At 36.7% G+C, this 22,763-nt stretch overlaps 2 protein-coding genes across 4 annotated transcripts in view; one reads left to right on the forward strand and one right to left on the reverse strand.

Annotated features, from left to right (window-relative positions):
* The window catches only part of asap2b (ArfGAP with SH3 domain, ankyrin repeat and PH domain 2b), a 36,874-nt gene extending 23,709 nt beyond the window's left edge, over positions 1-13,165 (forward strand). Inside the window, exons 15-28 of the mRNA XM_073852694.1 lie at positions 1,614-1,747; positions 1,830-1,921; positions 2,626-2,815; positions 3,374-3,459; positions 3,544-3,659; positions 4,546-4,613; positions 4,767-4,874; positions 5,453-5,699; positions 5,834-5,926; positions 10,116-10,374; positions 10,489-10,568; positions 11,605-11,675; positions 12,457-12,576; positions 12,668-13,165. Of these exons, the coding sequence (XP_073708795.1) occupies positions 1,614-1,747; positions 1,830-1,921; positions 2,626-2,815; positions 3,374-3,459; positions 3,544-3,659; positions 4,546-4,613; positions 4,767-4,874; positions 5,453-5,699; positions 5,834-5,926; positions 10,116-10,374; positions 10,489-10,568; positions 11,605-11,675; positions 12,457-12,576; positions 12,668-12,742 (1,739 nt within the window). The 3' untranslated portion in view covers positions 12,743-13,165. The remainder of the gene's footprint in view (positions 1-1,613; positions 1,748-1,829; positions 1,922-2,625; positions 2,816-3,373; positions 3,460-3,543; positions 3,660-4,545; positions 4,614-4,766; positions 4,875-5,452; positions 5,700-5,833; positions 5,927-10,115; positions 10,375-10,488; positions 10,569-11,604; positions 11,676-12,456; positions 12,577-12,667) is intronic.
* A 1,253-nt stretch (positions 13,166-14,418) lies between these two features.
* e2f6 (E2F transcription factor 6) lies at positions 14,419-22,273 on the reverse strand. 3 transcript variants are annotated; one of them, XM_073852696.1, is made up of 8 exons: positions 21,894-22,273; positions 20,046-20,185; positions 19,492-19,544; positions 19,201-19,402; positions 18,807-18,959; positions 18,605-18,719; positions 17,432-17,606; positions 14,419-15,736 (listed from the first exon to the last, which is right to left on the reverse strand). In XM_073852696.1, the coding sequence occupies exons 1-8, from the start codon at positions 22,209-22,211 to the stop codon at positions 15,297-15,299; spliced, it is 1,596 nt and encodes a 531-aa protein (XP_073708797.1). In that variant the 5' UTR covers positions 22,212-22,273; the 3' UTR covers positions 14,419-15,296. The 3 variants fall into 3 exon arrangements, with proteins under 3 accessions (XP_073708797.1, XP_073708796.1, XP_073708798.1); XM_073852695.1 differs by lacking the exon at positions 21,894-22,273 and adding an exon at positions 21,190-21,863; XM_073852697.1 differs by lacking the exon at positions 21,894-22,273 and adding an exon at positions 21,190-21,855 and having other exon boundaries at positions 14,419-15,260.
* Between the last annotated feature and the right edge of the window lie 490 nt (positions 22,274-22,763).

The following is a 22,763-nucleotide window of genomic DNA, read 5'->3' on the forward strand; positions in this document are numbered from 1 at the left end:
GCAGCCATTTCGCTTCCTTGAAATTATGGCACCCCCATAATCCAAAATATATATAAAACGATGTGGGTTTTTTAAATAACTTAAGTCTTTCATGAGTTTTCTGCTACATATTTCAGTAAGAGACATCATTTACATTATATTTAAGGAGTAGTTCACTTTCAGAGCAAAAGTTTACAGATACTTTACTCACCCCCTTGTCATCCAAGATGTTCATGTCTGTCTTTCTTCAGTCGTAAGGAAATTGTTTTTTGAGTACAACATTTCAGGATTTCTCTCCATATAATGGACTTCTATGGTGCCCCCGAGTTTGAACTTCCAAAATGCAGCTTCAAAGGGCTCTAAACGATCACAGCCGAGGAAAAAAGGGTCTTATCTAGCAAAACAATGGGTTATTTAAAAAAACAACAACAATTTATATACTTTTTAACCTTAAATGCTCGTCTTGTCTAGCTCGGCAAGACCAATAACCAATCGTTTCGCTAGATAAGACCCTTCTTCCTTGGCTGGGATCTTTTAGAGCTCTTTGAAGCTGCATTTAAACTGCATTTTGGAAGTTCAAACTCGGGGGCACCATAGAAGTCCATTATAGTAAGTGAAATCCTGAAATGTTTTCCTCAAAAAACACAATTTCTTTACGACTGAAGAAAAAAAGACATGAACATCTTGGATGACAAGGGGGTGAGTACATTATCTGTAAATGTTTGTTCTGAAAGTGAACTACTCCTTTAAGCCATACAAGTCTTAAATCCGGAATTCCCTTTAATGTAAAGGGATGCTATTCACAGTGTTAAACTACTTGGCACAAGCTGATTGGTTCATGTTGGATATGCAGACAATGAGTTTGCTGCATTACATTTGAATGACTGGTAAGCATTCACTGGAGCATTTCGCAGTGTGCTTTTAGAGTTTCTCTGAAACCCTCCACCTCCCCAGCTCCACCTTTATAGATCTGTTATGGGTTATATTTAAAGTGTTTATTTGCAAAAACAGACAACTATTTTTTTTATTCTCAATAATCATGTTTTTGTGTTTTATTGTGTTAGTTAACTGTATTTTTAGCTATTTTTACTTAATCAAAAAAAACAACAACTGCAGTTTGATTAAGATTAATTGGAATGCACAATGAAAAAACATGATTTTTGAAAAATGTTAAAAACTGAGTTATCTGTTTTTGCTAATTAACTGTTCATATGCTACTTGTGTAGCAGCAGTATATTTTAAATACTTACAGCATCATATCTGCATATGTATTGGCAATAGCAAACCAAATACATTCTCTCTTACTGAGCTGTCATGATAGAAATAAGATTAAATGCTATGCTGAATTATTTTTTTTGTTGTTGTTTTCTGCATTATTTGCACAAACTAAAACAGGCATTTTAGGACAGTGTGATTCTTGCCTCAGCTCACTCTGTTTTTTTTTTTAATGAAATCTACATCCTGCACTTCCTGTTTTGCATCTGGCCTTTCCACTTCTCTTTGCACATTGTATGAAACCTAGTCATCCCAGTAGAACTTGTTTTATTGTTTAGATCAAAGTTTTTCTTAGAAGAGATAACCCTGTATGAAATTCAAATGATACGTCAGTGGCTTTTCACTTGTTGTTGCTGCAGGTCCAACATGGCTCTCCACAAACCTGGGTGTGTTGATTTGCATCGAATGCTCTGGAATCCATCGGGAAATGGGAGTCCACTATTCCAGAATACAGTCTCTGACGCTGGATGTCTTGGGCACGTCTGAACTCTTGGTAAAAGTCTTGTGACAACTCAGTCCTTTTTGAGCAGAAATTGCAAATATACAGATTGTGATGGTATTAAATGGGTTTGCAGCTTGCTAACAGCGTGGGCAATGCAGGATTCAACGAAATCATGGAAGCAAACCTGTCAGCAGAAATTCCCAAACCCAACCCTTCTAGTGACATGTAAGCGATAGATAAATTTCATTCACATCTTTTTTTTTTTTTATTCTTTTTTCATCCATTAAACATGTCTCACATTAAAGGATTAGTTCACTTCCAGAACAAAAATTTACAGATAATTTACTCACCCCCTTGTCATCCAGGATGCTCATGTCTTTCTTTCAGCCATAAAGAAATTATGTTTTTTAAGGAAAACATTTCAGGAATTTTCTCCATATAGTGCCCGCAAGTTTGAACTTCCAAAATGCAGTTTAAATGCAGCTTCAAATGGCTCTAAATGATCCCAGCCGAGGAATAAGGGTCTCATCTAGCGAAACTAGCTCTGTGATGCGCATGTGTACTCTGTGCGCTCCTGTTCAATATAGTAAGGGTATGTCGAAAAACTCCCATCTCGTTTTCTCCTCCAACTTTAAAATCAACATCGCTACAGATGTAGGACGATTTTGAAGTAAACTGCATTTAAACTGCATTTTGAAGTCCACTATATGGAGAAAATTCCTAAAATGTTTTCCTCAAAAAACATAATTTCTTTACGACTGAAGAAAGAAAGACATGAACATCTTGGATGTTGAGGGGGTGAGTAAATTATCTGCCAAACTTTTGTTCTGGAAGTAAACTAATCCTTCAAGATCTTCTGTTTGGAATTGGATTTTAAATCCCAAAGTTAGACTTCACATCATAAATTTTCTCTCACAATTGTCCTTCAGGCAGGTACGAAAAGACTTCATTACAGCCAAGTACACAGAGAAGCGCTTCGCTCAGAAGAAGTATGCAGATAACGCAGCCCGGCTGCACGCGCTGTGTGATGCGGTGAAGACCCGAGACATCTTCTCTCTAATCCAGGTGTATGCTGAAGGAGCAGACCTGATGGATACCATTCAACAACCTAACCAACATGTGAGTTGTAGGTTGGAGTCATTGTGCGTGTTCTTTTTCTAATGGGCTGCACACAAAAACTGCATCTAACACCACCTATGTTGTCTGATTCATAAACAACTGACTCATGTGGGTTGGTTCATTTTAGTGAATCAAATACATATGTGACCCTGGACCAGTCATCTGAAAGCTGAATAAATAAGCTTTCCATTGATGTATGGTTTGCTAGGATATGACAATAGCGATACAATTATTTGAATATCTAGAATATGAGGATGCAAAAAAATTAAAAATGAGAAAATTGCCTTTAAAGTTCTTAGCAATGCATATTACTAATCAAAAATTAAGTTTTTACAAATTATCTTCATGGAACATGATCTTTACTAAATATCCTAATGATTTTTGGCATAAAAGAAAAATCGATCATTTTAACCCATACAATGTATTGTTAGCTATTGCTACAAATAAACCCGTGCTACTTAAGACTGGTTTTGTGGGCCAGGGTCACATATAGTGTATTTTACATCAGTATCATTTTTAATAAATGAGGAAGAGTATATTTTTCCTTTTCACTGATAGGAACCAGGTGAGACAGCGCTACATCTCGCAGTGCGAATGGTGGACCGGAACTCTCTCCATATTGTGGACTTCCTTGTACAGAACAGGTGCTCTATTGATGTTTTGGATTTGAACTAAAATAAGATTTTACATTTTATTAAAATACTTTATATGTGGGTATGTGTGTGCAGTGGGAATTTAGACAAGCAGACTGCTAAAGGAAGCACAGCACTGCACTACTGCTGCTTGACTGATAATAGTGAATGTATGAAGCTGCTACTGCGGGGAAAAGCATCTGTCACCACTAGTAAGAGTTCATATCATTTTCTGCTTTAGCCTCAGGAATTCAAACTACACAAAAACTAAATCAAAAAAAAAAATCTAAATAATTTTTAATGAAAAACATAATGAAAAGTATAGAGAGACGTCACTTCTGCTCACCAAGCCTGTGCCAGTACAGCAAAACCGGTTATATTTTGAAATATTTTTTACTATTTAAAATAACTGTTTTCTATTTCAATATATTTTAAAATTCCTGTGATTTCAAAGCTGACTTTTTAGCATCATTACTCCAGTCACATGATCCTTCAGAAATCATTCTAATATTCTGATTTGCTGCTCCAAAAACATTCATTATTATTATGTTGAAAACAGCTGAGCAGATATGATTCAGGTTTCTTTGATGAATAGAACGTTCAGAAGAACAGCATTCATCTGAAATAGAAACAGCAAACAGCTAATCAGCATATTAGAATGATTTCTGAAGGATCATGTGACACTGAAGACTGGAGTAATGATGCTGAAAATGTAGCTTTGATCACAGGAATAAATTACATTTTAAAATATATTTAAATAGAAAACAGTTATTTTAAATAGTACAAATATTTCACAATATTACTGCTTTTGCTGTATTTTGGATCAAATAAATGCAGGCTTGGTGAGCAGAAGAGACTTCTTTAAAACACCTTAAAATTATTTGAATCAAATGAACAAATCAAAAACTTTTGACTGATAGTGTATATATATATATATATATATATATATATATATATATATATATATATATATACAGTATATATCAAGCAAAATTGCAAGTCATTTATTATTAGTATTTGATATAAATTACTAGGTTTTTTTGGCCATGTCTAAAATAAAAAAATATAGCAGGGAAAATAAATGTGTTTTTCTTGCAGCTAATGATGCAGGAGAGACTCCTCTGGATCTGGCACAGCGTCTCAGACACACAAAATGCGAGGAGCTGGTGGGTATATTTGTTATCTTTAATGTCAGCAGAAATCCTGAAGTGCTCCCTTTTGCTCTCTTTTTTTCTTGAGAGCAAGTTCTTTGCCTCGCCTGAGGCTGTGTTCAAGCAAATTCCCCTTCAGTATGTTTTTCTGTGTTGTGTGTTCGACAGCTGACTCAGGCTCAAACGGGGAAGTTCAACCTTCATGTGCATGTGGAGTATGACTGGCGACTGCATAACGATGACCTGGACGAGAGCGAAGATGAGATGGAAGACAAGGTTAACATGCTTTTTACACAAAAGATCCCATTTAATTCAGTTACACTGTCTATTTCAAATAAATTTTTATTTAACAAGAATGTATTAAATTGATCAGAAGTAACAGTGAAGACATTTATAATGTTACCAAAGATTTCTATTTCTAATAAATGCTGTTCTTTTGAGTCCTGATACAATTTTATTACAGTTTTCACAAAAATATTAAGCAGCATAACTGTTTTTACCACTGATAATAAGAAATTAGCTCCAAATCAGCATATTAGAATGATTTCGGAAAGATTTAGTGACACTGAAGCCTGAAGAAACAGACTCTTAACTAAGCTAGCTAGTTACCCAAAAATTAAAATTCTGTCATTAATTACTCACCCTCCTGTCGTTTCAAAAACGTAAGACATTCGTTCATCTTCAGAACACAAACTAAGATATTTTTGATGAAACCTAAGAGCTTTCTGACCCTTTATAGACAGCAATGCAACTACCACGTTTAGGCCCAGAAAGGTAGTAAGGACAGGTATTCATTTAGATGTGAATATTGCTACATTGTGGCTCATCCTTATTCCATTGATTTTGTGTTTCAGCCCATTCCGATCAGGCGTGAGGAGCGTCCAGTTAGCTGTATTGTTCCAGGCACTGGCCCCATGATGCCCAACATGAGCGCTCTGGCACGTGACGTGGCTAATGTGGTCAATAACAAGCAGAGGGCTTTTATTCCTAGCATGATCTGCAATGAAACTTACGGCACCATGCTTGATGTTAGCCCACCACCTTTGGGTTTACCAGGAGTGCCTGGTATACCTCCTTTACCGCCTCGTACCTTGGGAAGAGGTGAGTAGCATTTAGACATAGTGAGCTGAGGATCTTCTAATAGTAAATTCTGAAAGCTTTCATTCTGAAGTAACTTGCTTACAAATGTAGATTCAGTAAAGTTATAAACAGATGTGATGGGTTTGTGATGTCAGGGTGGAGTCCCCCAGTGGAGATAGTCGGGAGGCAGAGATCATGCTCAGACCCTTCAAACCCTCAGACTCCAGAAAAAAACAGCTCGGTGTATGGTAAGTCTGACGTCAGTAGATTCTTGCACCCATTCTATTCATCTATGGGTGAGACTTCCGGTTCATTAGGCGCTATAGGGAAATAACGATTAGAACAATAACGTGCAGGTAAATAACGTGCAGTGTGTTCATAATTAAGATAATACATTAAAATGATATGGTAAGACACATCAATTTGCAATATCAAGCAGCAAAATGAGCTGTTTTGTACAGCTAAAAATATCTGGATGCGGATGAGACCCAAAGCCAGACCAGTAAAATTTACAAATGGCGGTGCCCACTCTTACAAGAAGAAAATGTGGATATAGATTATTATTTATGTTATTTATTTATCTACAAAACTCTTACATTCACCCAGGCTGCATTTATTCGATCTCTTAATGTTTATTATAATTGATAAAAACAGTTATATTTTTGTGGAAACCATGATTTTTTAGGATTCTTTGATGTTCAAAATAACAGCATTTACTTAAAATTAGGGGTGGGCATAGATTAATCTTTTTAATCTAGATTAAATCTTGGAATTAATCTAGATTAATCTAGATTAAAATGGCTAATTTGAATTCTGCTGAAGGCATTCAGAATATGTGTGCTACCCAAATAATGACTAAAAGTAAGTCTTCGAGAACGGGCCAGGTGGCGCATTAGATCAGGCGCTCATCTCCTGTTTCCAAAATGCATCACAAACTGCTTGACAATTGCATTTACAACATAATTACCTATACAAACTTGTGTAACCAAGTACTTCTGCGCAAAAGGCTGCACGACGTGCGCGTTGCCGTTAAATACACAGACGCGCACGGGCATGGATATCTGCGTGTATAGTCTTCCATTAAACTGCGTTGCTTTTAGAAGCGTCGATTCAGTTGTTGCATATAGTTTAATGTCTTTATTTCGGGATTATCAAAGTAAATTATAACTCACGTGCCCCAGTAAAAAGGGTCTAGCAACGCACCTGCCCTGAAGCGGCTTCATAGCTGCATCCATGTTTGCGCGTCTCATTTGATGTGGTAATTTCACAGAAGTTGAAGACTCGTTCTCGCCCCCTACAGTGCAATTCGACTAGGTATACGTCATCCGCGCTAAAATATCAAGGTGAAAGTCATCATATCTTGCGTAGTTTAGACCCAGCTCCTAACCCAACTTTGAGAATAGATTAACGGCGATATTTTTTTTATCGCCCGATAAGAGTCTCACGTTAACGCCGATAACGGCCCACCACTACTTAAAATAGAAATAATTTTTAACATTACAAAAGTCTGTACTGTAGCTTTTGATCAATTTAATGCATCCTTGCTGAATAAAAGAATTTGTTTCTTTAAATTAAAAAACCTTTACTGCTCCCCAACTTTTGAACGGCAGTCAAGAAGTTTTTATGAACATGGTAGCTGGTTTGTCGTTCCATAATGCTCTACCAGCTCTACCGGCTGGTCAACCAATTAAAACTACTATGGAACAGCTATAAACCAGACATCATGTTCCAAAAATCAAGCTGGTATTTCTTGTAGTCATAATAGGGGTGTGCGATAGTGACAAAAATTGTATATCAAATGGTATATCTGAATACGTATATTTGAAATGATTTGGGGGTGAAAAGGAAAAAATACACTTTAAATATAAACCTAAAATCGCCAGTAGGTGGTGGCAAATCACTGCATGAGTGAGTCATTTAATCGTTCATTCAACTGATTCATTTAAATGGCAAAACAGTAACAAAACACCATTTTGTGTTGCTCTAAGATGCAAAACAGTTCTACTGTGGCTTTGTTGGGGACTATTTTTTGTTGTAGAAATACAGCAAAAACAAGAAGTGTTGTGTCTAAATGTAAATCACTTAATATTTACTTTGTGTTAACTGAGCTGTTCATCAAATCAATATCACATTCGCAATCATGCAGAGATTCAGAGGGAGAAAAACGTCACTCTTATGTAATATCAACTATATCAGGTGATATAAAAGACATATAGAGGGTTTTCATGATGCGTCATCAGTCGTTTGTGGTTGAACAAACTGAACCAGGATTTCCAGGGAAAGAATCTTGACAACATTCATGTTTGTTATTATCATTTCTGGTCAGGTAGGTAAAATATTAGTCTAATATCTTAATTAATACTACTTCTACATATCTTTACCACCTATTAACTTTAGTTTGTCAAAATATTGTGCCCTTTCCTCCTTACTAAGTCCTTTATTATATCAAAAAATTGCGTACACTTCCGCACGTTTTTTCATAAATTAGCAGAAAAACGTATTCAGTAGTACAGTCGTGGCCAAAAGTTTTGAGAATTACATAAATATTGGAAATTGGAAAAGTTGCTGCTTAAGTTTTTATAATAGCAATTTGCATATACTCCAGAATGTTATGAAGAGTGATCAGATGAATTGCATAGTCCTTCTTTGCCATGAAAATGAACTTAATCCCGAAAAAAACTTTCCACTGCATTTCATTGCTGTCATTAAAGGACCTGCTGAGATCATTTCAGTAATCGTCTCGTTAACTCAGGTGAGAATGTTGACGAGCACAAGGCTGGAGATCATTATGTCAGGCTGATTGGGTTAGAATGGCAGACTTGACATGTTAAAAGGAGGGTGATGCTTGAAATCATTGTTCTTCCATTGTTAACCATGGTGACCTGCAAAGAAACGTGTGCAGCCATCATTGCATTGCATAAAAATGGCTTCACAGGCAAGGATATTGTGGCTACTAAGATTGCACCTAAATCAATAATTTATAGGAATATCAAGAACTTCAAGGAAAGAGGTTCAATTCTTGTTAAGAAGGCTTCAGGGCGTCCAAGAAAGTCCAGCAAGCGCCAGGATTGTCTCCTAAAGAGGATTCAGCTGCGGGATCGGAGTGTCACCAGTGCAGAGCTTGCTCAGGAATGGCAGCAGGCAGGTGTGAGCGCATCTGCACTCACAGTGAGGCGAAAACTTTTGGAAGATGGCCTGGTGTCAAGAAGGGCAGCAAAGAAGCCACTTCTCTCCAAAAAAAACATCAGGGACAGATTGATCTTTGCAAAATGTATGGTGAATGGACTGCTGAGGACTGGGGCAAAGTCATATTCTCCGATGAAGCCTCTTTCCGATTGTTTGGGGCATCTGGAAAAAGGCTTGTCCGGAGAAGAAAAGGTGAGCGCTACCATCAGTCCTGTGTCATGCCAACAGTAAAGCATCCTGAGACCATTCATGTGTGGGGTTGCTTCTCATCCAAGGGAGTGGGCTCACTCACAATTTTGCCTAAAAACACAGCCATGAATAAAGAATGGTACCAAAACACCCTCCAACAGCAACTTCTTCCAACAATCCAACAACAGTTTGGTGAAGAACAGTGCATTTTCCAGCACAATGGAGCACCGTGCCGTAAGGCAAAAGTGATAACTAAGTGGCTCAGGGACCAAAACGTTGACATTTTGGGTCCATGGCCTGGAAACTCCCCAGATCTTAATCCCATTGAGAACTTGTGGTCAATCCTCAAGAGGCGGGTGGACAAACAAAAACCCACTAATTCTGACAAACTCCAAGAAGTGATTATGAAAGAATGGGTTGCTATCAGTCAGGATTTGGCCCAGAAGTTGATTGAGAGCATGCCCAGTCGAATTGCAGAGGTCCTGAAAAAGAAGGGCCAACACTGCAAATACTGACTCTTTGCATAAATGTCATGTAATTGTCGATAAAAGCCTTTGAAACGTATGAAGTGCTTGTAATTATATTTCAGTACATCACAGAAACAACTGAAACAAAGATCTAAAAGAAGTTGAGCAGCAAACTTTGTGAAAACTAATATTTGTGTCAAAACTTGTGTTTCTCAAAACTTTTGGCCATGACTGTACATTAACCGTGCAATCCATCCTATTGTTTACATCCGAGTATCTCCAATATGGCAATATGGCATATCTGACCAAACCGTGACGTAAGTGCAAACCCTCTATATTTTTGCCCCCTTACCTTGAATTTTGGGGAATTCTAAATGTATTTTAATAGACTAAATCATACAGTGAAAGTGTGACCTAAATACACTCACGCAGTAGTCTAACCTACATCATGTAGTGTATGTGTGCACTTTCTGGTTGTTTTTGTTTAGCTTTTGTTGTTTAAATATTGTTTAAACAACAATTACGATATTATCGTAGACAATATATATCGCACACCCCTCAGAAGTGTAACTAACAGGTTCTGTCTCTCCTATAGTGCTCCCCCCTGCTCCGCCACCTCCTCCTGCGGCCAGGAGACCACCGCCTCCAGATCCAAAGGCAGCTCTTCCCCGAGTCCCTCCGGTTCTATCTGCATCCTCTGCTCCCCCAGTTATACCACCAGCCCCAGCTAGACCAGCGCCTATAGTGCCACCTGCTCCAGTGTTGCCCACGTCATTTTCATATAAACCCCCACCTCCTCCTGTGCCCCCACAGCCAAAAGCCCCTGCACCCAAACCAGTGAAATCCCCCACAAGGTAAGATGTCATCTCCCAGCTTGCAGTGTCTTTTATAGAGATTTCAGACTGGTTTTATAGCATTGTTAGCGTTGGCTACACTATATCAGCTGCACATTTCTGTGTATTTTTCAGAGATGCTGTTGGTCCTTTTAGTAAAGATGTAAATATAAGTAAAGCTCCACCCATTGTTCCTCGACCAAGTGACAAAACAGGTGAATTCAATGATACTTACATACATGATGAATATATACTACCAGTCAAATGTTTTTGAACAGTTTTTAATGTTTTTTGAAGAAGACTTTTCTTCTAACCAAGCCTGCATTTATTTTTTCCAAAATACAGCAAAAGCAGTACTATTGTGAAATATTTGTACTATTTCAAATAACTGCTTTCTATTTGAATATATTTTAAAATGCAATTTATTCCTGCGGTCAAAGCTACATTTTCAGCATCATTACTTTAGTCTTCAGTGTCACATGATCCTTCAGAAATCATTCTAATATGATGATTTGCTGTTCAACAAATATTTTTCATTATTATTATTATTATTATTATCAGTATTTAAAACAGTTGAGTACATTTTCTTCAGGATTCTTTGATTAATAGAAAGATCCAAAGATCAGCATTTATCTGAAATAAAAAGCTTTTGTAACATTATACACTATACCATTTAAAAGCTTGGAGTCAAATATTTTTTTGGGAAAGAAATGATAAAAAGTAATACTTTTATTTAGCAAGGATGATTTAAATTGATCAGAAGTGATGATAAAGACATTAATAACGTTACAAAAGATTTCTATTTCAGATAAATGCTGTTCTTCTGAACTTTTTATTCATCAAAGAAACAAAAAATTCTACTCAGCTGTCAACACAATAATAATAAATGCTTTTTGAGCAGCACATTAATATAAGAACGATTTCTGAAGGATCATTTGACTTGAGTAATGATGCTAAAAATTCAGCTTTGAAATCACAGGAATAAATTACATTTTAAAATATATATTCAAGTAGAAAAGTTATTTTAAATAATAAAAATATTTAAAAATTTACTGTTTTTCATGTACTTTGGATCAAATAAATGGAAGCTTGGTGAGCTTTAAAAAACATTTAAAATCTTACTGTTCAAAAACGTTTGACTTGTAGTGTAGCTCAAAATCAAAAAAAAAAAAAAAAAAAAAGATATTTTAGGTCGAAATAAATCTAAATAAATGGTGATTTTTCAATACGTATTTTTTTTTTTTTTTTCAGATTCCGGTCCACCATCTGCCTCCGCACCAGCTTCTATTCCGGCTCCCAAACCTAGAACAGCCCCACCACCTGTAAGTGACCATTTAAGACATTAAAATTACATTTTTAATTTTAAAGTACACTACAATTCAAACATTTTTTTTTTTGCATACTAAGCCCATGTTTATTTGATCAGAAATAAAATAAGTGTAATATTGTACAATATTATTACTATTTAAAATAACTGTTTTCTATTTAAATATATTTTAAAATGTAAAAAACACCCCACATTTTTTAATATTAGTTTATAATTCTTTTAAATAAAATAACACTAAAGGAATAGTTCACTCAAAAAAGAAAACTCTGTCATTAATTACTCACCCTCATGTCGTCCCAAACCCATAAGACCTTCATTCATCTTCGGAATAACTAATGAAGATATTTTTGATGAAATCCAAAAGCTTTCTAACCCTGTATAGACAGCAAAGCAACTGGAACATTCAAGGTCCAGAAAGGTAGTAAGGACATCATTAAAATAGTTGATGTAACATCAGTGGTTCAATCTTAATGTTATGAATAATGTTAATGTCTGATTCTGATTAATGTTATGAAGCTACAAGAATACGTGTAAGTTGCGTTGCTGTCAGTGAAAGCGCTCAGATTTCATAAAAAAAATCTTAATTTGTCTTCTGAAGATGAATGTAGGTCTTACAGGGTTTAGAATGACATGAGAGTGAGCAAAATATTTTGAGATTTAAGCTAAAATTAAACATTAAAAGTGTTATTTTTCATTGAAATATATCATATTTTATTATACATATTAATTGTGATGTCAGTGGTAAATCTAAGACATTTTCTTTATATTTGTTTCAGAAACAGAGACCTAAGAGAGTAAAAGCCTTATATAACTGTAAGGCTGATAACCCAGATGAACTGACCTTCTCTGAGGGAGAGGTGATCGTAGTGGATGGAGAGGAGGACAAGGAGTGGTGGGTAAGTACTCAGTCGTACTTTCCACAGTACACTTGCACACATCAGCTGACTAAATCGTGAGATCTTGATGACTCTTCCGTGTGTCCTGCAGGTGGGCCACGTTGATGGGGAACCAAACAGGAAGGGCGTTTTTCCTGTTTCGTTTGTTCACTTCATCTCTGACTGATGTCATATATTGCTGTCTTACTAAGATCACAGGCTCAGGATTTTTTTGTGACAGAAGCCTGAGACCACTGATTATTTAACAATGGATTAACTAGTCAGCCATCCTTATAGCTGGATGGTGGTGTACGGGATATTTGCAAACATAAGACCTCGGGAAATGGCTCACTTTATCAATCATTCCCATTCCAAGTGCAATTACCTCTAACTTTAATGCAAAAATGAGGTGTGAACTGTGATGAGTGCTATCCTTATATGGGGACCATTTGTTTTTATAAACTGTAATATTGTTGGATCCTTATTCTCACCTTTATAGAGCTTTTTATCTATATCAGTTGCAGAGCAACTTATATTTTGCAAGTGCAGTTAAGTGACATATGTTCTCCAAGTTCTGTTACCGAACAAGCCATTAAATGTGTTTAAAAGACCGGTTTTATTTTAAGCACTAGATATATTTTTCACAAAAATAACTGACAAAATATTAAAGTAGCGGTTCAGCAGTTCACAGTATATACGTTTAATAGTTACACTACAGTTGAAAGGTTTAAATTTCTTTATGCCTCTCAAAACTGTCCACAATACTGTCAAATGTTATTACAATTTAAAATAACCATTTTCTATTTTGATATTCACTACCAGTCAAATGTTTTTGGACAATAAGATTTTAAATGTTTTTTAAAGAAGTCTCTTCTGCTCACCCAGCATTTATTTGACCCAAAGTACAGCAAAAACAGTAACATTTGGAAATATTTTTACTTTTCTATTTGAATATATTTTAAATATATGTATATATATATATATATATTACTCCAGTCACGTGATCCTTCAGAAACCATTCTGATTTGCTGCTCAAAAAACATTTATTATTATTATATTGAAAACAGCTGAGTATAATTTTTTTCAGGTTTCTTTGATGAATAGAAAGTTCTGAAGAACAGCATTTATCTGTAATAGAAATCTTATGTAACATTATAAATCTCTTTAGCATTACTTTTGATCAGTTTAAAGCATCCTAAATAAAAGTATTAATTTCTATAGTTTCCCAAAAATAAATAAAATACTGACTTTAAGCTTTTGAATGGTATAGTGTATAATGTTACAAAAGATTTTTACTTCAGATAAATGCTGTTCTTTGGATCTTTCCGTTCATTAATCCTGGAAAAAAAAATGTACTCAACTGTTTTAAATATTGATAATAACAATAATAACAAAATATAGCTGCAAGCAGCGATTATCGGGGTTCGAAGGGTTTAAGGCATTTAAGCATATGTGAAAAAGACATTATTTAACAAGCTTGTAACCACCTAAATCAATGAGTTAAAAAGCATTTTTGGCAGATCCAGGTAATTTACCATAAAAATCTATGGGGTTTTTTACATTTATGACTGTGATAGCACCATCTGTGGTCCAATCCCCTTGTTTAGAATCACATGTTGCATGTGCTCAGCCGGGTTTGTGAAGTTTTCTTTAGGCTTTATAGGATCTTGGGTACATTTGGACAGGCCCCTGTTTTAAACGACCCCGTTATAGCTTTCCAAATTTTTTTGGGATAATTATTGACCTAGAGAATCCAGAGAATTGTACTGCAGTGTTTTTTCCGGATTGAATGAAAAACCTAGGACTAGTTCACAAAGGTATTTTTTTTTTACATCTCAAACATTGAACAAACAAGAGGCAAAGTTGTCCGGAATGAGGAGTTCTATTGTATGATACGAATATTGCACACATGTACAATCATTTACAACCTGCGGTATCACTCTTAGTGACCGATTTCTTTCAAACTTCTCTCAGACCTTTATGGTCGTGAGTCAAACCAGCCTACCAAGTTTCGTTCCGATCGGCTTCTGTTAACCTTGTCTAACAGGTCCTCAAAGTTCGTCGGCCAATGGCACCCATGTTTTAAGATGCGCAAATGTCTTTGTAGATATTTGTGGCACTTTGGACCAAGACGTGCACACATTTTCTTAGGATTATTTGATGAATAGAAAGTTTAAAAGAACAGCATTTTTTTCAAAATACATTTTGTTTGTACAATTGTAAATGTCTTTACTGTCACTTTTGATCAATTTAATGTGTCCTTGCTTAATAAAAGTATTAATTTTCTTCCAAAAAAACCCCAAAAAACCATAACGTACATTTAGAAACAAGGACATCTTGCCGTATTGAAACAAAGGGTCCGAGGCCCATCTTCGACCACCGCAGACTTTATTAATTTACAGTATTGCCAGATGGTCCAAGAAAAAAAAATCACCATTTTCAAAAGACAACCTTCAAGTTTCCTCATAATGGTTATAGAAAAAATACTTCCAACTGTTCAAAATACTCATCCATATATTTACAAATCAAAAATCTTTACAAGAGATGTCTTGAACCTCAAGAGAGTGAATAAATGCACAGTGGTCTCTCCAAAAAGTCCAAAGTCTGTTAAGATTGGGTAGTCTGTCTCAAAGAACCAAAGTCTCTTCTTTAAGTTCTTTGAGGTCCTTATGCGCTCTGTACAGCTGCTACAGTATTTGAAACATCTGTAAAAACAAATGGGAAAAAAGGTTTACAGTCAATCATTCTGCAGCCCTATCCAATGCATTATCAACTGCTGCATGTTCAGGAACTGATGCACAATCATGTTTATTGAGGTCCACAGGTGCAGGATCTTCATCCACAGGAGTCTGCAGTGGTGCTGAAGATGAGTAGTTGTTCCACTGGAATAGGGTGGGTACAGCCCCTTTCTTCAGCACGCGTCGCCCTTTAGGAGTCGATGGCTCCTTCATATTTTCGCTCTCGAAATGACGGCTGCAGACTCTCATATGGGAAGTGATGATTAAATCCTTGCGTTGAATGTTGCAGATCCACTTTTTGCGTCTTTCTTCGTCCGTGGGAAAAGAGTGAAAGCTCAGCACAGAGTTGAACTTTGAGGAAGCCGAGCATAGTGGGACACAACAGTGTTCGGCTGCACTACTGTCTTCCCTCCGTTGATATTTAAACTTTCTGGATGCCTTTACTACAATGAAATATTGTGTATATTTATAACAGTACTTAGCTAGATACTTTAAAAATGAATCAGTGTTGAATCAGACATTTGTAGGCTGTGTCCTGTGCATAAAGTCCATTGGATAATGCAGATTGCAAATAATTTTTTGTTCTTTTAACAGCTAATACATTCAAATGTTTGGGGTTGGTAAGATTTTTTAAATGTTTTTGAAAGTCTTATTTGCTCACCAAGGCTGCATTTATTTGCTAACAGTATTATTGTGAAATTTTATTCTTAAAATTCTATTTTTAAATATTAAATATATATTCCTAGGATGGCAAAGCTGTATTTTCAGCAGTCATAACTCCAGTTTTCAGTGTCACATCATCCTTCAGAAATCATTCTAATATGCTGATTTGGTGCTTAAGACACATTTCAGGATTCCGAATAAAAATATTCTAGGTTTTTTCTCCAAATAGTGGACTTAAATTAAGCATATAGCATTAGTTCTGGCAGGTCACATGAGTCAAGCTTGCATCAGCTGACTCTCAGCTGATCACATCTACCTAAGGAACGCTACTCCTATCATGGCATTTATATATAAGCTCTATTTATTATTATTCAGTAGCTTTTTCGCTTGCTCAGAAGCAAACGGCCTCCTCCATCCCCAACTCCTCCTTTTGCGACAATCAGGACCTGGCTTTCTGATTCTGTTTACCCTGGGGAGTTATTATTGCTGCTCTCCCTACTCCACTGGTCTTAAACTCAATTCCTGGAGGGAACAGCTCTGCACAGTTTAGCTCCAACCCTAATCAAACACCTGATCCAGCTGATCATGGTCTTCAGGATCACTAGACACTTCCAAGCAGGTGTGAGTTGGAGCTAAACTCTGCAGAGCTGCGGCCCTCCAGGAATTGAGTTTGAGACCTCTGCCCTACTCATTCATGACAGGCTGCATGAATGGGCAGGGAGTTTTTGCCCAGAACAGAACTATCCCACCAAATCAAAAATGTATGCTAAATGTCTATCATTTTGAACGTCTTATCTAGTAAATCAATCTGTCATTTTCATTTAAAAAAAAAAAAAAAAAAAAAAAGTAAAATTGATATACTTTTTAACCACATATGCTTGTCTTGCACTACCTCAACCTCACGCATTATGTAATCAGCACATGTGACATGCAGAAGTACTGACGCAGTGTTTAAAAATACAAAAGTGCAAAAAAAAAGTTAATAAATGATGTTTTGAACCGAAGTACACAGACGAAGAACTAACCGCGTGTGACTTTTCCAATGTGATTATCCAAAGTGTGAAGTTAAGACTAGCATTTGTGGTTAAAAAGTATATAAATATTTTTTTTTAGAAAATTACTGATTGTTACACTAGATGAGACTCTTATTCCTCCGCTGGGATCATGTAGAGCCCTTTGAAGCTGCACTGAAACTGCAATTTGGACCTCCAACCTGTCATTCCCACTGAAGTCCACTATATGGCGAAAAATCCTGGAATGTTTTCCTCAAAATCCTTAATTTCTTTTTGACTAAAGAAAGAAAGACATTAACATCTTGGATGACATGGGGGGGTGAGTAAATTATCAGGACCTTTTTATTCTGGAGGTTAACAAATCCTTCAAAAAAATAAAATCTTATAGACCCCAGACTTCTAAATGGTGTTGTAAGTGGGCAAAATGCATTTAAGCGTAAAAAACAAAGCCGTATGGCTAACCTGATATAAGTGGTTGTGTATGTATCCGGCTTTCCTCTAGCGTTAGAAAGCAGGCGGGTTTGACAAGCTTTGATTCTGTGTTAGCTGGATCCACAGTTTCACTTGGGCCCTCAGTCTCACAGGTGAGTATATGGATGGGGCCCCGGCAGCCCTTCAAGTGGATCTGGATAGATTCCTAGAGCGGGACGTAAACATATAACACATATTACTTCCAGCTATCAGATGAGTGTCCTTTAATCATTAATTAAATTAGGAGTAGACAAGATGACCAGAAGTAAAAAAAAAAAAAAAAGGTCTTTCCCTCTTGATCAAAATTCACCAACATACATGTTCAGAACAGTTTTGGGCTTTTTTCGCTAAGAAACAGCTTGATCTGTGCATATTTCTCTCCATTTGTCATTTTCTTCTATTTCAAACACTCACTGATGCTCCAGAAGGAAAAACGATGAATTAAGAGCCGGGGGGTGAAAACTTTTTGAATTAGAAGATCAGGGTAAATTTTACTTATTTTGTCTTCTAGAGAACATGTAAGTATCTTCTGTAGCGTCAGATGGGCAGTACTAAATTAAAAAAAAGGTAAAATAAGAAAAATTAACATCTTCAATCTGTTCAAAAGTTTTCACCCCTGGCTCTTAATGCATTGTTTTTTTTCCCCTTCTGGATCATTAGTGAGCGTTTGAACCCTCTGTAATAGTTGCATATGAGTCCCTCAGTTGTCCTCACTGTGAAAAGATGGATCTCAAAATCATACAATCATTGTTGCAAAGTATTCAAATACACAAATAATGCTGAAAAAACAAATAATTTGTGGGGCCTGAAGGATTTTTCTGAAGAACAGCAGGCAGTTTAACTGTTCAGGACAAACAAGGGACTCATGAACAATCATCACTAAAAAAAAAAAAAAAACAGCTGTGGATCATTCAAGTAACAAAGTATTAAGAATCAAGAGCATAAAAACTGAACAGGGTCATTTTTATAATTTAACTATTATTTTTCTCTTGTGGACTATATGTAACATATTTTACGTGAAATATCTTACTCAGGTCAGTACTAAATAAGGTCTGCAAGCTGTATGTAAACTTTTGACCTCAACTGTATATAATCATACAGCCCAGCCCTAATTTAAAATATTACATTTGGCTCAAAGCCTTTCAGCATGTGTCTCACACTTACTTCAGTGGGAGTGGGCACTTCTAGCTTGGTCTCTTCAGGGGCCCTGATGGCTATTATAGTCTGGTCCTTGAAAACGCCGATCTGACAGATGTCCTCGTATGTCACATAAGCTGAGGTACAACTGCAGTTAAGACCAAAACAACTGAAAGAACTACTATAGCATTTGTTCAAAATATAAAATCACAGAAAAATGAGAGGATATTCAGCATTGTCTTTGAGGTCAGTCAGGGCAAAGAGCTGTTGGGCGCAATCTTTGATGAGCCAGTCAAGCGCCTCCTCAGTTGACTTCAGATGAAGTAGGTCAGCTTTTGTCTTGGCGCTCCACTGGTTCCCGAAACTGCCGCTTGATGGATTCCTTGAACATACACCGAAAAATCACTGACAATGAAACCTCTTGACTCACTTCTAGCTAATGGGCGGTAGTCAACATTTGAAGTTGATCAAAAAAGACAAGAACGGTATTGTTTTGGTTTTAGGACAACTTTGATGAAAGGTTTTGAACCACTTCAAATGTTGACGACTGTATTTCAACATGTATTTACAATCTACAAAATATTGTTGTGAAACTGTAAAAGTAACCTTTGGTATAAACTTACATCCACTGGATCTTGTTTTTAGATGTCTTTTTGATTAGCTGGATACCGGTTAGCACGTTGGTGATGTCATAGACCCGCCTCTTTCGTGTGCCCAGTTTTCGAGTAACCTCATTGAGGTCAAGGACTCCATTTGGTGCTGTGTGAAGCAGCTGCATGAAGCGTTTGGTCAGTCGCCCAAGAGCAACTTCAGAGCGATTCAGAGCTGGAACAAAAATTGGACTTTTTTTTAACTTTGGTCAAAGTACATTCATTAAATTAAACTGATTAAAAATTCATGAGAACATTTCTTACCTTGTTTGTTGGATGCACCTGTTGCTTGATTTATGTTGGTAATGTTGGGATTGCTAATTAAACATAAAAAGAAAGCAGATTATATAATGAACAGGCAAAATAATAAATATTGTTTCAGTCATTTTTGTAGCAGTTATATGTGACCCTGGACCACAAAACCAGTCATAAGTAGCACAGGTATATTTGTAGCAATAGCCAAGCCAACATTGTTTGAGTCAAATTATCTATTTTTCTTTTATGCCTAAAATCATTAGGATATTAAATAAATATTATATTCCATAAAAATATTTTGTACATTTCCTACCGTGAATATATCAAAACTTAATTTTTGATTAGTAATATGCATTGCTAAGAACTTCATTTGGACAACTTTAAAGGCCTTTTTTTTTATATTTATATTTTTTTGCACCCTCGACCAAATATTGTCTAATCCTAACAAACCATACATCAATGGAAAGCTTATTCATCTTTCAGATGTTAAATCTCAATTTAAAAAAATTACCCTTATGACTGGTTTTGTGGTCCAGGGTCACATTTGTGTAATGTAGTGATACCTTCCAGTGAAACATTGTCCTTGGACTGTACTACTCATGCTATGTGAACCATCATCTGCAAGACTGTTGTCTTCATCATCTTCTTCCTCAAAATCCTCAAACTCTACATCATAAAGATCATCATCTGCAGCAACTCCACCCTGTCAAGACAAAATTATGGTTAATAACACCTGATACTGCATAGGGTTTACCAACTTATTTAATCACAAAATTGTCCGAGCTATTTGAGCACATTAATTTTACATCTTGATAACTCAATTAAACAATGCATTCATTTTATTTTTCTACATTTTATTTTAGGTTGCAGCTGTACAATATCGAATGTTGTCATGACGCATCCTCAATCTGCCACATTGGCAATGCTGAACGTAAACAATGTCACTAAACCGAACAAAACTCGCATATTTTGCTGATTATTGTTGCTGAAAATGGCAAATTATTATCATATTTTGGGTTGTAACAAAACATTTGAAGTACTATAGAGTGCCAAAAGTTATGACAAATCAAGAAAACCTGAGGAACAAAAGACCTCTGTGGTTGGCCAAACTGAACCAGGATTTCCAGGGCAAGAATCTTGACAACATTTGTGTTTGTTCTTATCATTTCCAGTCAGTCAGGTGAAATATTAGGCTAATATCTTAATTATTACTGCTTGTACATATATTTACCACCTGATAACTTTAGTTTGTCAAAATATTGTGCCCTTTCCAGCTTACTAAGTCCTTCTCTATATGATTTAGCAGCTTCAACACGTTTTTTCCATGGTTTAGACAGGATAAATTAGCAGACCGCATTCAGTCATACATTAACCGTGCAATCCATGCTGCTGTTTACATCCGAGTTATCGCCAATATGGCCGCGCATCTGGGTAACCTTAACTGGCCAAATCGTGACATGAGTGCAAACCCTTTACAGAGTTACTATGGCGCTCAAATGTAATAGGACCAAATTAAACGCTTTAAACAATAAAGGTATATTGTCTAAAGAGCATATAGCAGGTTAGAGATGCCAATGAGTCAACATATAGAAAACTAACGTCAAAACGCCAAGCCGGAAGTGATGTAACGGCAGGGAGCGCGGCCAACTAGTGCAGAACAAGGTAGGTGTCTTAGTGAGAGATCAGTGTTAGCTTATAGATATATACAAGTTTTCGTCGAGCTGCATCTTCAACGGATCCGTGAACATCATGTCTCCCGCCGGCGGCCGAACCCGATGAAAGTGCTGCGTACACCGAAGGAACCGCATCTGCTCTGAGTCTCACTTGGTTCTTGCTTCGGCATCCCATATCGCACTCCAACATATCGCCGGGATGATAATCCTCCGGTGTAAAGTGAACGCTACACACCACCGCGTTTTTCGAAACAGATGCAGAAGTGAAGTCATCTCTCTTCATCTGCACAAAACGCACCCAGGCATGGAAGATAGCACTGTGCTTTTTCTTGTTAGGAAACCGGTGGACTCGATGTCCTGATAGGCCGGAGTTTGTGCAACCTCTACAAACACAATAATTTACCATGGCGGTGATAAATCGAAACAAAAACTACCGAAAACACACTGGCTCACGAACTCTCCTACTACCAACCTATTGTGCGCTGGGCCGAGTACACAAACAACTCCCTCTCGTGACGTAAAATGACGCGGTGTTAAAGAAAGCGGCTTTTGGAAACATGTATGCATTTTGGCTGGTGTAAATAGTCACAACCCCTGACCTATCAAACTTAAAAGTAATATAGCCTAATCATAAATGTTAAAAGTTAAATGTTCTTATACAAAAACAACCCATGTCAAAAATACTGAATGACTTTCATAGATAGCTGGTTGTCGGAATATGCATTGCACCCTTCCAACCTCCTCAACTGGGTCCGAGTGCTCGTCCTGCTCATCACACGAGCTCCAGCCGGCGACCGGTCCCTCTAATGCAGGCATAATAGGGATGGCGTCCGGGCTAATGCCGATTGGCGTGATGTGATGGCTCAGGAAATGATCCTCGCATATCTGATGTTGATCTGTGATTTCGCGCTCAGTCTCCCGTAAAGCAGCCAGCCACACTTTCACTCGGGCCTTGTCTTTGGGGAACCTGAAAAACCTCTTGCGCGGACGGCTCGATTGCTCCCCCGGTCTGAAATCACTGTGGTTTATGCATCCTTGGACCACACACTTCACCATGGTCGTAACACGCCGTCAGATTTCACTGCTACATTCAATCAGATCAACGTGCCAGTGCAATGTTTACACACATCACTGGAGGAAATGCAAAATATGGTGTCACGTGATCACGTCTGACCAATCAAATGGTTTCTCTTTCTGCTTCATGTGCTCTCTAGTGGACAGTCGCACCTATTGACATCTAGTGGAATGGAGAATACATGTGACCCTGGACCACAAAACCAGTCACAACTTGTTAATTTTTCGAAATTGAGATTTATACATCATATAAAAGCTGAATAAATATGCTTTCCATTGGTGTATGGTTTGTTAGGAGAGGACAATATTTGGCCGAGATACAACTATTTGACAATCTGAAATCTGAGGGTGCAAAAAAAATCTAAATATTGAGAAAATCGCTTTGAAAGTTGTTCAAATGAAGTTCTTAGCAATGCATATTACTAATAAAAAAATAAGTTTTGATATATTTACAGTACAAAATATCTTTATGTAACATGATCTTTATTTAATATCCTATTGATTTTTGGCATAAAAGAAAAATCTATAATTTTG

The sequence above is a fragment of the Garra rufa genome, chromosome 13 (assembly GCF_049309525.1).
Source record: "Garra rufa chromosome 13, GarRuf1.0, whole genome shotgun sequence".
Classification (NCBI taxonomy): domain Eukaryota; kingdom Metazoa; phylum Chordata; class Actinopteri; order Cypriniformes; family Cyprinidae; genus Garra; species Garra rufa.

Excerpts from the sequence above, each read along its gene's own strand:
- e2f6 (XM_073852695.1), bottom strand. The coding sequence starts at position 21,561 with ATGGTAAATTATTGTGTTTGTAGAGGTTGCACAAACTCCGGCCTATCA. Across the intron at positions 20,186-21,189 it reads ATGCAGCTCGACGAAAACTT|GGTGGAGTTGCTGCAGATGA; the intron begins GTATATATCTAT and ends TTGTCTTGACAG. Across the intron at positions 19,545-20,045 it reads GGACAATGTTTCACTGGAAG|CAATCCCAACATTACCAACA; the intron begins GTATCACTACAT and ends ATGTTTAATTAG.